Here is a 14753-nt window from a genome sequence, read left to right as displayed (position 1 = left end):
TGCAATTAAGCAAAATGCGTCCCCCTTAAATGGATCAGGTGCTTCAAACTGAAAGGTGCATCTTAATATTTCTAAATGGTCTTGACGTTGTATGAAATATGACTTGAAAGATGAGACTCTTGTGGATCTTCTTGATAGTTGCCATAGCAGCCGTTTAAAATAGTGAGATCATATATAAAACGACCTGTTGTGACCTGTAGGATAATCACAGCCTCGTGCCGAAAAAATGCAATTCTTGCAAAGAAAACCAGCATGACTTTTTCTGAGGTGTTTCTCAAGGTCTTGGAAATGATGAGGTATTTTTTCATAAATCTTAGACTGGCATAAAATGGTTACTTGTGAGACATAAGTGGGACATGAAGGAAACTTCAGGCTCACAGCTTTTAGAAGTTGTTTCCACTTCTTTGTGGCATCTTCTGTCCCCCCCCCCCCCCCCCCCCCCCCCCCCCCCCCCCCCCCCCCCCCCCGCCACCCATACGGGTCTCTGGGGGCGAATCAACCACTTTTAAGGGCTTACTTTGCTTTTTCTGACAAAGATTGAAAAAGTTGGGAGTTTTTTAAAAACTTTTACCCCATGACCTATTTTTTTTATTTCAAACATTTGACAATCTTGTCACACACACACACACACACACACACACACACACACACACACACGTTCATTCATTTTAACTGGGGCTGGTGGATGAGGGTTGCTCAGGTTCAAGATAAATTCTTACAAATATATGGAGTGTGTGTTTTTTTATGTTTTTTTTTTTTTTGTATTGTTTGTATGTGAGAGATGAAGCGGCGCCAGATGAGTTTTATATCCCAAATGTCTGACCATCGGACTGGTGTCCGGTTTTTTTTTTTTGTGGAGATGCGCTCAGACGCAGGCGGCGAAGTATCACTGCATGTAAAATACATTTTGACACCCTATTAAGTTAAAGTCGTGTTTGCCCAGAAACATACACAGCACAGAGACAGAAGACTGCGATCAATACCCAGATTAGATTAAACGTTCGCCATCAGTGAAATCTGTCCCTTCAGAGTAACACGAGTTACCGGGCCTCCATCGACCGCAATGATTTGCACGCACGCCGCTTCCCTAGCGGTTTGACACACGTTCACACGTGGACTGTCGTGGCGGAGAGACCCTACAAGAGGTCAAAAGACCTGGACTCTCTAATGCGTTTCTAATGTCTAGGGTCAGTACCACAGGGGGCTTATGAATGGACATGTTGGCCTGGCTCTGCAGGAAAAGGTATAATTAATAACATTAACACTGGACATTCATTGCTGTTATTAATCATACCTGTACATGTCAAAACGTCTGCTGTGAAAAAGGTATTTTTATACCAGTTGGGAGCGAGACAAAAGTCATATTTATATCCGTAAAATCTACATATCTATTCTTTCTGGCGCATGAATCATTTGATTAATCCATGCCATTAATTATCCGTGGCCCAGCTCAAAATACATTGGCAACAAACGTCCAGAAAGTCTGCCCTGCACTACTTCTTCTTCTTCTTCTCTTCTATAGATAACAGCAGCTTTTAGGAATAACAATCTAAAACACAGCAACATGGGGAAATATTCCCCTCTGAGACAGTTAAACAATTAAAGCGCAGAATCGGAGCGGCTGCACAAACACGTTGTAGAAAGAGTCGACTCTATCTGCTCATGCATTGTTTATGACCTAAGGCTTTCACACCAACACACTCTTATCCGAACACCGTGGCTTTACTTGTAAAAGTGCATTTGTATACACAAGCAAACCCATTTCACATTGCAAGTTTGATTTATGTGGCGGGAATAGAAGAAGAAAAAAAAGTGCAGACAATGCTTCAGTAATAGCGTCACTTTAGGTGTGAGCAGCTTGATTTTTTTTACGTTTTTCCAATAAACATATAGATCGGAGTCCTCAGAGCCAACGGTAATAAAAGTGGTTTTGGGTTCATGAGCTAAAGGTGAGTTTCTGTGCACAATTAGCCTTCTCTATTTACATAAATAATAGAAATACTACAAAATCTGTGTCTCAGTCCTTCTTCCCTTTTCCCTTTACAACACATTGAGGTCCTCTGCAGTCTGGTAGTCCAGGAGGGAGTAGCGGTCCCGCTCCTGGACAGAGTTAACGGGCGGCCCCTGGACAGGTGGGACGGCGCCGCTTTTGCTCAGCTGCTCCCGGGCCCCCGAGGGGAGAGCGGGGCTGCGGCGTTGGCCCTCCAGACCCGCATACGTGCTGATCTGCGACGACCGGAGGCTCCTCATGTGGCCCAGCGCTCGCGCCTCATACACCTCCACCGAGGTCTTCTTGTACCTGGAGGGAACAGATGGTTGTTGTGTTCACCTCTGAACTGATGAAATATGATTAAATAAAACTTATAATGAAGAACTGTGGGTAATTCTACTATTAATAACAGTTAATAACGTATGTGCACAAACAGCACACCCTCCATTCTTCTTCTGCAAACTCTTACGGATCACATGAACTCACATTTTAAGCATTAGAGACGACAGAACCACCGAGACGGAGGAGGCCGCCATTGCGGCAGAGCCCATCCAGGGTTGGAGCACCAGGCCGATGGGCATGAACACACCTGCAGACAACAGCGAGGGCAACGTTAACCCAATGCAACCCTGAACAAGCACACAGCTCACCAAGAAGCTGCAAGTCATGTTGTTTGGAATCAGATGTGGCTTTTAATACCACAAGATGGCAGTATTCAACTTTTTTTTACATTTTCTGTGAAACATTTTACTGCCAAACTTTAAACTGGTTATGAGACAGTCTCTATATGAAAATCATACTGTCTGACCCTGCTGCAGTAAAATTAAAGGTTTTCTGAATGGAGTCTGGTGCTCGGGAACACTTCCCATTTTGTCCACAGGGAACACAAAATTAAAGTAACTTTAACTCTTACAATAAAAATATAACTGAATAAATAAAATGTGAAAAAGGGACTTCTTTGTATTCTTATTCGTGAGGTTGCGCTCGTGAAATTTGGATTAAAGTCCTCAGTGTGTTTTCTGGCTAACAGCCCAAGTCGTACCACCTTTGGGGTTTTATGTCCTTGAGTCATCGTCTCTGCTCACCTGCAGCGATGGGTATTCCCACCAGGTTGTAGATGAAGGCGAAGACAAAGTTGGTCCTTATCCTCCGCACCGTCTTCTTGGACAGCTCAACGCTGGCCACCACGTCCAGCAGGTTGTTCTGCAGAGTGAGAAAGCCCTTTTTTAGTTTAAAAGACCGTCTTCTCCTCACAAGACCGCCGATCCACAGCGTGTTCGCTTACTCGAATGAGGACGATGTCGGCCGCCTCGATGGCCACATCGGTGCCGGTGCCGATGGCGATGCCGACGTCGGCCAGGGCGAGAGCGGGTGAGTCGTTGACGCCGTCCCCCACCATGGCCACCCGCCGGCCTTGGTCCTGCAGCTCCTGCACCTTCGCCACCTTATGTGACGGCAGCACCTCCGCGTACACCTTCCTGATCCCCACCTGCGATCAATTTTGAATTTTGATTTTGAGTTCATGTTTTACACTCTTTTTTTTATCCTTTATTAATAAGTTGTACCTGTGCAGCGATGGCTTTCGCAGTGCGCCTGTTATCTCCCGTTATCATCACCACCTCGATGCCCATGCTGTTGAGTGTGTGCACCGCCAACGCCGACTCCGCCTTCACCGTGTCTGCGATGGCTAACATGGCACACAGCACACCTACGGAGAACACACACAGGCACACGCACACGCACACACACACACACACACCGTGAGAAAAGAGATGAGTGTGAGCGTCAGTCAGTGTTTTTGGTGTTTTCATTCTGACCATCTATGGCGACCAGGATGGCGGTCTGTCCTTTGGTCTCGTGGCTGGACATGGCGGCGTCAACGTCTGCTCCGATGTGGTGGCCGTTCCTCCTCATCCACTCTCTGTTCCCAATGAGGACGGAGAAGGTCAGAGGCTCACCTGTAAGCAGAGACGTGACATTAAAGACAGTGTTTTCATGTGTTTTATGTCAAATAGCTCTTTTAGTTCCTGCAGTCTGTATTTCAGTTAGAAGAAGTTTGTACCGAAAGCATCATTTTATAGGTTTATTGGTGATGAAATTAATGTATTATAATGTATCTTTAAGTGGATAATTAATGGGTTCATTGTATATTAGGGTATTTTAACAGATTATCAGGAAGGTTTAAGGGGCTATGGGTAAAAACCGTTCAGTTAAGGTGTACATTCAGAAATTATTTTCATGCTATTTGGTAAATCTAAGGAGGTTTAAATACTTAACACCCTCAAATCTAGGGTAACCTTATTCATATATGAATACTGAATAATAATATCTTCAAATATCATTTATTTTTACATGAAAGTATGTCACACCACTGAAAACAAAACCTCAACCTTGGTAACGCTAATAATAAATAATGAATAGGTGTCCAATTTCTAAAATTAGTATGAACCTTAAGGCTAAAACCACAAAGCGCTTAAGATGTAATTAATTTGAGGATTATTTTTGGCACAAATCCTTCCTCCATGGGAACCACTGGCCGGCCAGTAGCTGCTCAGAACTGACTGGTACCCATGAACCCATGACGTTTGCATCATTAACACCTCACTAATAACTTAAAGGGCTTGCACCCGTCTGAGCTTGCACCAGCGGTGAAGCTGTTCTTCAAACATCATAATTGTGTCAGAGTGGAACCTGAAGGCCATCAGACCTGCAGGCTTGGTCTCGGCAGCAGACAGCAGGCTGCTTTCGTCAGTGGTGGCTCCCGGCAGCAGGAAGCGCTCCTCCATCGGCTGCTGCAGCAGATGTTCCACACTGGAAACCCGGCAGCTGATCCCACAGCCGGGCACGGCCTGGAAGTCCTGACAGTAGCCCAGCAAGTCGGTGGCCAGCTCCTGTTACCAGTACACCCGTTATTAAAAACACAATAGACACGCACGCACGCACGCTAAGAAGCATCTTAGTCACCTCTTTGCAGTGCTTGGCGACCGCCATGCCCAGTGGGTGCTCGCTGCTGGCCTCCGCTGTGCCCACCACCGCCAGGATCCTCCTCAGGGGCATGCGGGCCATTTCCCACAACACCAGCACACGAGTCACCCGGGGAACGCCGATTGTAATCGTCCCGGTTTTGTCAAACATCACCACGTTGATCTGAGGGAGCAGGAACAGGAAGACACAGTCACGACACCACCGCTACTCTCCACGATTAAGTCGTGTAACACATAAAGAGCATTGCCTTGTGGGCCATCTCCAGCGGCCCGCCTCCTTTAATGAGGATCCCGTTCTGAGCTCCGACCCCTGTGCCCACCATGACGGCTGTCGGGGTCGCCAGCCCCAGAGAGCAGGGGCAGGCGATGGACAGAACGGTGATGGAGGCCTGGAAGGCGAAGCGGACGATGACTTCCGCCTTGGAGATGTTCTGGTTGTAACCCTGCGAGGAAAGGAATGCGTTGTTGGAGCGACGCCACTTCTTTTATGAAAGCGCCTTTTGTTTTTGCACGCAGAAACAAAACGAGAGCGCACCTACCGGGAAGTTGTTTCTCACAATGTCAAAGTCGACAAACCCGATTGCCAGCCAGGCGCCGAGCGTCAGCAGAGAGATGACGACAATGAAGGGCACGAAGTAGCCGCTGAGCCTGTCTGCAAACTGCTGGATGGGCGCCTGAAAAAACACAAAGGAGAGCACAGAGGAAATATTTCTCTCGTTTTCCTTGTCTTGTTGTTTCCTGATTCACACACCTGTCACACAGACTTTACGTTCTTTTAAAAATAGCTGAAACCTGAGGATGAAGTTCAAACTGCATCCTCACCTTCGAGGTTTGGGCGTCTTCCACCAGTTTGACGATTTGAGACAGAGTTGTGTCGGCGCCAACGTGCGTTGCCTCCACCAGGAGAGCCCCGTGAGCGTTGATGGAGCCGGCAATCACCAAGCTGCCCACCTTCTTACTAACGGGCATCGGCTCCCCTTACCACCACAGAAGAAGAGAGGCGGACCAAGAGAGATGCATGGAATACAAATGTTTTATTATGACATATTCATTAAGGCTGTTGAATCAGATGTTGTGTGGGAAATGGGGAGTTTATTCTTGCAGCAGTATTTGCTACTTGTGTTGAATGCACATATTTTACAATAATAAAGTTGTATGTATGAACTCCCGCCTACAAAATGAATAAAAAAGAAAGCAATCTGCAAGTAATCATCCTCCAGCATCATCCCTCCTCCTACCTGTGATCAAGGACTCATCCGCCATGGAGCTTCCCTCCATCACTCGCCCGTCGACGGGGAACTTTCCTCCCGGAGCAACTTTTACGACGTCGCCCCGCTGGACCAGCTCCACCACCACCTGCTCCTCACTGAAGCATCAACGGACCGAGAGTTACAGATCTCAGATCTGGTATAGTACCTCCTCAAAGCGATAGTTTGAATGCTTTCCGGTGTGTCTCACCTGAGGATGGAGTTGTCCAGTCCCAAAGTGACCACAGTGGCATCAGTGGCTTGAAGGGACATTAATTTGGCCAACGCTTCTGAGGTTTTACTCTGAAAAAAACATATAAATAAAAAAGTGGGTTACTGATTTTATTTTATGCAGTATTTTGGCATATTGTAGTAATAATAATAATAGATTAGGAATATTTTTTAAATAAGAGTAATTATTTAAAACAAAGGAGGATGGAGCTGTTCTTCTAGAGCAGATGTCAGAGGGCAGAGCAAGGGCTTATGGCAAATGTGGTCCAATAATACCACCACAAAACATGGACATGGACATGGACATGGATTAAAGTTTCAAAATAAAAGACGTTGCACCTTTCGATAAGCCGGTGCGAGCCAGCAGTTTCATCAATATGCATTTCAAGAATATTTTCATGGGTCAATACTTTTTGTTATTTTAATGACATAAAGAAACTACAACATCCACCAATGATTTTCGGTACACGTATTCTTTTACTTTTGCGACGTGCTCCAGCCAGCGACCCAGCGCGATGAACACAAACAGCATGGGCGGAGTGTCGAAGAAGGTGACGGGGCTCTGGCTGGCTCGCTCGGCCATGGCGACGACGAGGACCACGCAGGAGTAGATGTAGGCAATGGAGGTGGCCAACACGATGAGCACGTCCATGTTGGCCGTGCGGTGTTTCAGCGAGCGGTACGCCTGGATATAGAAGTATCGGCCTCCGAAGATCTGCAGGGGACGAAAACACATTTAAACATTTGGATTAAAGAGAACAAACATCGAGACAAAGTCTCTTGAAGGACGAGCAAAGAGGGAAGAATAAGAGTGTGAATAAGGCAAACTTTCAAGTACCAAAGGAAACTATCCCACTCTTACAGAGAGGAAGCACCGGACATTAAAGCTCTTAAAGGGGTCCCCTTACCTGCACAGGTGTACAGAGCAGGAAGAAGGCCAGGTTGAGGAGGGAGAGGCCGGGCAGCAGGTTCTGCTCCTCGGGCATTGAGCCTCCGTGCTCCTGGTGCTGACTCTCCATCACCATCATGTAGATCATGAGGCCCATCACGGGCACGCCGAAAACGAGGCATAGCAGGAAGGAGTTCTTCCACCTGGAGAAATAAATGTGGGTTTGAGTCCCATGAGATATATGATATATGTGTTATGTATGATATATGTGTTCTGTGTTATATGGTATGTGTGTTATATGATATATGTGTTATATGACATCTATACTTCCGTTTTTTTTTTTATGTGGGTCAATGCGAGTTCTATATAATCGTCATATAATCTGCCTCATGTAGGACAGAGGTTGAAGTAACATTTTACACCTATTAAAATGACTATTAAAAAAAAAGGCCGTAAAGATAAAGACGATATTTTAAGCACGTTTTTTTCTTCTTCTAAAAATAAAGACATTTTAAAACCAGATACTTGCTGTCGGATTTCTTCGGTGTGATCAAGGTTGTTTTTGAAGCTTGCCTTCAGCAGACTGGCCTCGAACCCGAGACTCTGAATGACGACACGCATCAACCGGGTTACACTGGGAAATCACAGCTTTACGAGGGAGAAGTTTTTTAAAGGAACGTGATCATCACCTGAATGATCTTGACGATATCTCGACCTCCCAGCACCTCCGGGTCAAACTGGATCTGGGCTTTGTTGGTTGCCAGAGCGACGGCGGCCCCGAGGATCCCTTTGGTGGCGGTGAGCTTGGACTCGATGCTGTGCACACACGACGCACACGTCATGCCTGTGATCTACGCGGGAGGAACGGTGGGATTAAAGGACTTTTTTTGGCGTCATATTCTTGAACACACAGGAACCAGTAAGCATATTTTATTCTTCCCAGTTGACCCACAGTGAGGTCCAGCTTCCCGTGTGAGACTGCATTGTCCTCCATCAGCGTGGCTCCGAAGCCCAAGTCCTCTATGAGCTGAGTCACAGCCGCGGAGTCCAGGACTCCTGGATCGTACTTCACCTCCGCCTTTCCGGCCATGAGTGACACCAACACCGCAACGATTCCTGGAAGTCAGAGCAGAGCATTTATATATATATATACACATAAATACACATATATAATATATGACAACCCCATAGCTCGCTTCACCTCCGTGTTTGAGCAGGTTCCTCTCGATGTTGGCCACGCAGGAGGCGCAGGTCATCCCCGTCACACGGATGAAGCATTTCTGAGCTTTAACCCGGCTCCCGGAGGCCGCCTGCGATCCGCTGCCGTTGCTGACCGCCGTCCGATTGGCCGGTTGCGAGTCAGAGAGGGCGGATGGCATCGAGCTAACGGGCCCCGATGTTTCACAAGGCTGGCTGATCTTTGCAGGTTCTGCAGGAGGAGGAACAGAGTCAGAGCTGGATTTGTAGTGGGTCAGCATCCTGAAAGATAAGCAGGATAGAGACTGCAGTGTCTCCCATTTAGATGGAGGAAAGTAACATGTATATTTACTCAAGTACATGCTGTAAGTACAGCTTTGAGGAACTCAAGTACATTTTACAATACTTGAACTCATTGTTCTTTTTTTACTTATTTACATTTATTAGTGTAAATCAAACTAATCTAACGAATAGTTGTACATTCAAAGAGCAGTTGGACGTTACAGGGATTGTGATGAATGTAAAGCAGAGTTTTATGCATATGGGTGTGTTCTTTTTACTAAAATTAGAATAAAAGAATCACAATATATCTCCTTGCCCTCACATTTAGTCAACAGCTGTAGTTTTTTTGTACTTTTCGGATGAAGATTATGCATTAAAAGGCAATAAAAGAATACCTTCCAGGGACTCTTTTACTCTAAAAAGTGTGAACAGTTATCAGTACTGAACAACCATCCTCTTGCATTATATATATATTTATATTCCACGTCTTGGCAAGCTGTTTTCGTCCTTAAATCCAATAAGAAAAGCGCCGGCTGCCTCGAGAGCCCTCCACGTCGCACTCGAGCATACTTTGTATGGTTTCCACGGTAACCAGAGGAAACCGAGTTGAGGCGAGCTTGAGGTGCGCTGGAAAGAATTTAATCAAAGGCTTTTCTGCTCGTAAACATACAAGGGGTCGACCAGGACACAGGAATAACGTAGATTTCCTGCACGCATCTGAACACATCGTGCACAAGAGTTCATGCATGAATGGGATCAACGCTGAAAAAACAGTTCAGGGCCTCACTATTCGGTCATTTTACCAACGAGTCTGCACTCATCTGTCGGGTTGTTATGCAGCTTAATAAACAACCTCATGGCTTCATATTTAAAAAGGCGACACTGTGGAGATTGGGTATCGGACCTCAGGGACTTGAATGAGAGTTACACCAACTATTTGATCATGTGCTATTTGTTTGAGCCCTTTTTTTAAGACAGAAACTCCAAAATAATTGAATAATTGAATAATTTCTAGCCTCTGAAATATTAAACAAAGCCGCTTCTCCATAAAGACTTCCACAGAGACATCCGTCTTTTCAAAATAAAACCTCAGATGAACCCACGACATAAACATTTCTGCCAACCTTCAAGCGACGCGTCGAAGCCCATGTCTTCGATCGCCGCCCTGAGCTGCTGCGGCGCCGTCAGACTGGGGTTAAAGGTCACCGTTCCCTTTCTCTCCCTAAGTGACACCGCGATGGACTGCACACCCGTCATCTGAGAGATCCTCCCTTCTATGGACTGCACGCAAGAGTTGCAAGTCATCCCAACAATCCACACGGTGACAGTGGCGTTCAACGCGTCCCACCCAGACGACTCATCGGCCCATAACCGGGCACCAAAACCCATATCCTCGATGCCGTCTCTCAGCTCCTGCTGGCTCACGAGTAGAGGTTGGTACACGATAAGCGCCGCAGCGTCCTGAAGGGACACCTGAATGTGCGACACCCCGGGAAGAAGCCCAATCTGCCCCTCAATGGACTGCACACAGGACTGGCAGTGCATCCCGTCCACCCCGATCCGTGCCGCCGACTCCACGCTGAACCCCGACCTCTGGAGCTCCAGGACGATCTCTCTGGTCGTGATGACCGAGGTGTCGTAGTCCACTTTGGCCGAGCAGTTGGGTAAAGACACGCTGGCGGCAAGAACGCCCCCCAGGCTGCAGATTCTGCTCTCGATGGCCTGGGCCTGGTGCTCGGGGGTCAGTCCCAGGAGTTTAAAAGTGGCTCCGGAGGCCGTTTTGGGCGGAGGGCAGAGCTCCGTCTGACTCCCGTACTCGTAGGCCAAGTTGTCGAGGCCTTGTTTCTCCATGTCGAGGCCATTCTCCTGGAAAGATGAGAGCAGTAAAGTCAGTGTGTTTGTATGAGTATGTATTCTGGAGATAGCAAGGGGTTTATTTTGTGTAAATTTCATATTTCAGTGGAAATAGTCTGCATATTTGTGTGTTTTTGGACAAGAATATGATCTCATCTCGGATTAAAAAGAATTAACGCAGCTTCATACGTGTCAGCCGATACCGTTGGGTCCTTCCCATCTCTGCTTGTGCGTTTTGCAACTTGCGTCTCTGATATGAGAGTTAAGCTTCGTGGGTAAAACATCCGTTTGCCACATGAGGAGTTTTAATCTCCTTGTGAATAAACACACACCTGGTTTCTACTGCAGGAGTTTTACTGGGAAAGGATTAGGTGGTAAATTAAATGTTAATGGTTGAGATAACACCTTCGCCCTCTCAATAGGCTGACAGCATTGCTGGTTTGGGAAACCCCCACATGACCGGCCTTCACATAATCTCCCAACGTGACTCTGCTTAAAGAACTGAAGAGAAGTGAAATACATGAAGAGCTCGATTTTACTTTCATGCTGCTTGAATAAAAAAACTGGACAAATGCTTCTTTATCAAATGTGTAAATTACCCTGGAGAATTTCATTATTGATATTTTAGTGACAGAGTTAAGTGCCAAAGAAGTCAAATATGCATCTTAAGAGTTAAAACCCGCAGCGACCCACATTAAAAACCTAGAAGATGGAACTTAATGACAAGCAGATTTGAGGTCACCGGAGGTCACACGGTTGCAAATCTCTGCAGACTGGTGCACACTTCTAAAGCCTTGTCCCAGAGGATGTCTGCAGCGGGATGCGCACTTCTGCTGCACCCCAGACAAGAATCACACCCACAACACAAGGAGGCCACGCAGAGCCTTACGGGGGCTCAGACTGACGCAGCCCTTTCATCTCAAAACATGAGGAACACCACCGAGACGACAGTTCTGCGCTACGATGACAAACACAGACGTCTGGTCTCATGAGTGCTTTCACCTGTTCAAAGTTCAATGATACAGACACACACACACACACATGACAAACATTTCCCAGAAAAATCATCCTGTATTTGATTGTTTATCTTGTCGCCATGAGTGGAAAAGAGAAACTCATGAGGCTACAGGTCTCAGTGAGGCCCAATCTTGGGTTCAGGGTCAGTCAGGGGCCCTCGAAGGTGTCCCAGGAGGCCCAACACTTCCTACAGTCGTACTTTATATATATCTGTGCTTTTGATTTGGTCAGTACTACAATTATAAGTCTCATAAAATATGATTTAAAAAGCAATTAAGGGAATGGGATAAAATTGTATAATTTTTTTAATGAATATTCATAATTGTAATTAATAAAAATGCATTTATTAATAATAATGTTTAAATCAAGAATAAATCACAAAGATGCCACCAAAAGTGTTTACTCTTAATTAATGTTCCCCACATCCCTTCATCTTATCACACTTTTATGAATCTTATTTATCATTAACATCACTTTAGGTGCAGTTAATAACGCGGACGTGCTTCCTACCTGCATCATGACTTCCTGCCGCCACACTGCTTTCCTTCTTGTCAACTGCATATAAATATATTCCAAAATGTTATTAATGAGGAAGGAAACAAGGCCGGTAATGATTGGATAGCTGTTGCGCCAATCAAATCCATCCCCTGTGATAATCTACCTGTCGACACTGCGCTCAGCATGATTTATATAAACCTTCTTTCAAATTGTGCAGTCTTTCGTCAGTGGAGGAGGAAGACAGGAACCACTTCTAATATGATTGCAGTGGCTTTCCATTGATTATAATAGACCTCATGAAAGTAAGTCCTTCATCAGGTTATTGAAAAATACTGCTTCTTTTATATATTTAAAAAGCCTGTGGTGATGTAATTAGAGACCTCAATTTATTGTTTGTTTTTAGATAACTCACTTTAAATATTTTTTAAGATGACACCACGCTTTGCTTCGATAATGACAAACTTCTTCGACATCAATCTTAATTTGGACTAAAAATAGCAGTTTTTGTGTGTTGATTTTGTGTAAAAGTGGAACATCTGCTGCAGCGTCTAAATAAAGTCCTTTTCTTTTATTCAGCCACTCGTGTTCTCGTCTTTGTGGACACACAATTTGTTTGGATATTTGTGTCATTCACTCGACACTTTTCCTCCTAAACCGGTCTGAGATTCAATGACTTGCACGACTCATCTGGCCTCGGTCCAACACCGGTACAATAAGAGCATTCAACCTCTTCAACACGAGCTGGACATTACAGGTGACACACACAAGCACAATCACACACACTTCCTTCACCTGCTGACAAGGAAACGTTTGTCTGCAACACAAACCAGACAATGTGACACGTGAGGGTTTGTGACCTGAAACCACGCAGGGGTCACAATAAGCAGACAAACAATTAGGAGAAGATATGAGTATGGTGGAGTAAAAATACGGTGTGTTTTCCATTCTTTGTAACTAGTCTTCCTTAAGAATTGAAGTAAAATGTTCAGTTACTTGTACTTCGCCTGAGTATTTCCACTTTACGCTACTCTCACATCCATCCATCCATCCATTATCACCCGCTTATCCGGGGTCGGGTCGCGGTGGCAGCAGGTTCAGCAGGCCGACCCAGGCTTCCCTCTCACCCGCAGCACTTTCCAGCTCATTCTGGGGGATCCCGAGGCGTTCCAAGGCCAGCCGGGAGATATAATCCCTCCAGCGTGTCCTCGGTCTTCCCCGGGGCCTCCTACCAGTTGGACGTGCCCGGAAAACCTCTAATGGGAGACGTCCAGGAGGCATCCTGACTAGATGCCCGAACCACCTCAGCTGACTCCTTTCGACACGAAGGAGCAGCGACTCGACTCCAAGCTCCCCCCCTACTCTCACATTTCAGAGAAAAATATTGTACTTTTTGTTTCACAAATTGACATTAATTAATTAATCAACCAATGGGAAAAAAAGAGAACTTACTCCTTTACTTAAGCAACATATAAAATACTTCAAAAGTAAAAGTCCTGCACTCAAAATGTGCACGTACAGCCTAAATAAATATTGACAAAATGTATTTTAATAATAATGCACCATCAAACAGGTCTTGGTCCATGTGAGTGTGACACAGAGCATTACTAGATTATTACTGATGCATTTAACTCAATCTACACAAAATACATGGGAATATATACATTAATTTAAGTAAAAACAAATTTTTCAAAGTGGTTTCTAGCCATAGCTGTGGGGTGCATATTTATCTCTGGTTGTTCAGAAGTAAAAGCATACATGTGTGCTTATTTCTTCCACCTCTAACGTGCTGCTCTGACCTTCTGCGTGGATTCAACTCATCAGTGGAGAACTTCTCCACTGGTTCTGCTCCGAGGAGCCAAAATGAGAGCGTACCCAACGCGCCACAGGTAGCTCTCCACCAACAACCAGTTGACTCCGCCGCAGATGAAGCGCGGCTCCCCGGAGGCCTACCTTGAACTCGGGCGCGCAGTGTCCCCTGCTGCCGGCCGAGTGGGCGCTGCAGGGGCAGTCCGGCTCACAGCCGCACTCGACCATGCGGATCTGCTCCTGTGTGCCGCGCGCCGACTTGGAGACACACTTGGACGGGTTTTTAGGCGACTTTGGTGAAAACATGGTCGCGCTGCTCCAACGCCGTGTTGGCTCGACTTTACCAGTGAGAGTCCGAGGGCTAAAGTCCGCAGTGGGTACGCGCTGCGCCCTGTTCCTGGAGAAAAAGAGCAGCGCAGCACCCGTGGATGGTTTATGACAAAGCCTTTAATCACATGACTTCTGCAGAAGGTGCAGGAGACTCCAAAACAACGCATATCTGCACCATGTTCACTCCGTGTCCGATGAGTATCTATTATCTGCATTGAACTACAATTTGTGAAGACGTGTGTAGTTCTTTGATGGGGAAGTTGGGTACAGATATAAACCAAGGTATCTGTAGAAAAAATATTTTATTCAAGTCCAAATAAATGTAAGAACACGCACTGCATAGAAGGCAAGATAACCCTTAATGTATTATAGCGTTATTAGGTTGTATTTCCAAAATAAAAGCCACATTCCTACATAAATGCATAATA

The 14753-nt window shown here is 45.8% G+C and overlaps 1 protein-coding gene across 2 annotated transcripts; it reads right to left on the bottom strand.

Annotated features, from left to right (window-relative positions):
• Positions 1-1681: 1681 nt before the first annotated feature.
• atp7b (ATPase copper transporting beta) lies at positions 1682-14524 on the bottom strand. Of its 2 annotated transcripts, none has more exons than XM_034552754.1 (21): positions 14140-14524; positions 9945-10686; positions 8543-8770; positions 8294-8457; positions 8031-8192; positions 7871-7944; positions 7361-7544; positions 6934-7167; positions 6433-6524; positions 6213-6340; positions 5797-5951; positions 5514-5648; positions 5223-5417; positions 4955-5137; positions 4698-4881; positions 3808-3948; positions 3556-3698; positions 3276-3479; positions 3076-3193; positions 2477-2579; positions 1682-2299 (listed from the first exon to the last, which is right to left on the bottom strand). In XM_034552754.1, exons 1-21 carry the CDS (start codon positions 14299-14301, stop codon positions 2041-2043), a joined length of 3990 nt encoding a protein of 1329 aa, XP_034408645.1. In that variant the 5' UTR covers positions 14302-14524; the 3' UTR covers positions 1682-2040. The 2 variants fall into 2 exon arrangements, with proteins under 2 accessions (XP_034408645.1, XP_034408654.1); XM_034552763.1 differs by lacking the exon at positions 14140-14524 and adding an exon at positions 12202-12229.
• Between the last annotated feature and the right edge of the window lie 229 nt (positions 14525-14753).

This window comes from Cyclopterus lumpus, chromosome 2 (genome assembly GCF_009769545.1).
Source record: "Cyclopterus lumpus isolate fCycLum1 chromosome 2, fCycLum1.pri, whole genome shotgun sequence".
NCBI classification, from domain to species: domain Eukaryota; kingdom Metazoa; phylum Chordata; class Actinopteri; order Perciformes; family Cyclopteridae; genus Cyclopterus; species Cyclopterus lumpus.
This window is presented reverse-complemented; position numbering and strand designations above follow the sequence as displayed.

Excerpts from the sequence above, each read along its gene's own strand:
- atp7b (XM_034552754.1), bottom strand. The coding sequence starts at position 14,301 with ATGTTTTCACCAAAGTCGCCTAAAAACCCGTCCAAGTGTGTCTCCAAG. Across the intron at positions 10,687-14,139 it reads ACTGCGCGCCCGAGTTCAAG|GAGAATGGCCTCGACATGGA; the intron begins GTAGGCCTCCGG and ends TCATCTTTCCAG. Across the intron at positions 5,649-5,796 it reads AAGACGCCCAAACCTCGAAG|GCGCCCATCCAGCAGTTTGC; the intron begins GTGAGGATGCAG and ends GTGTTTTTTCAG.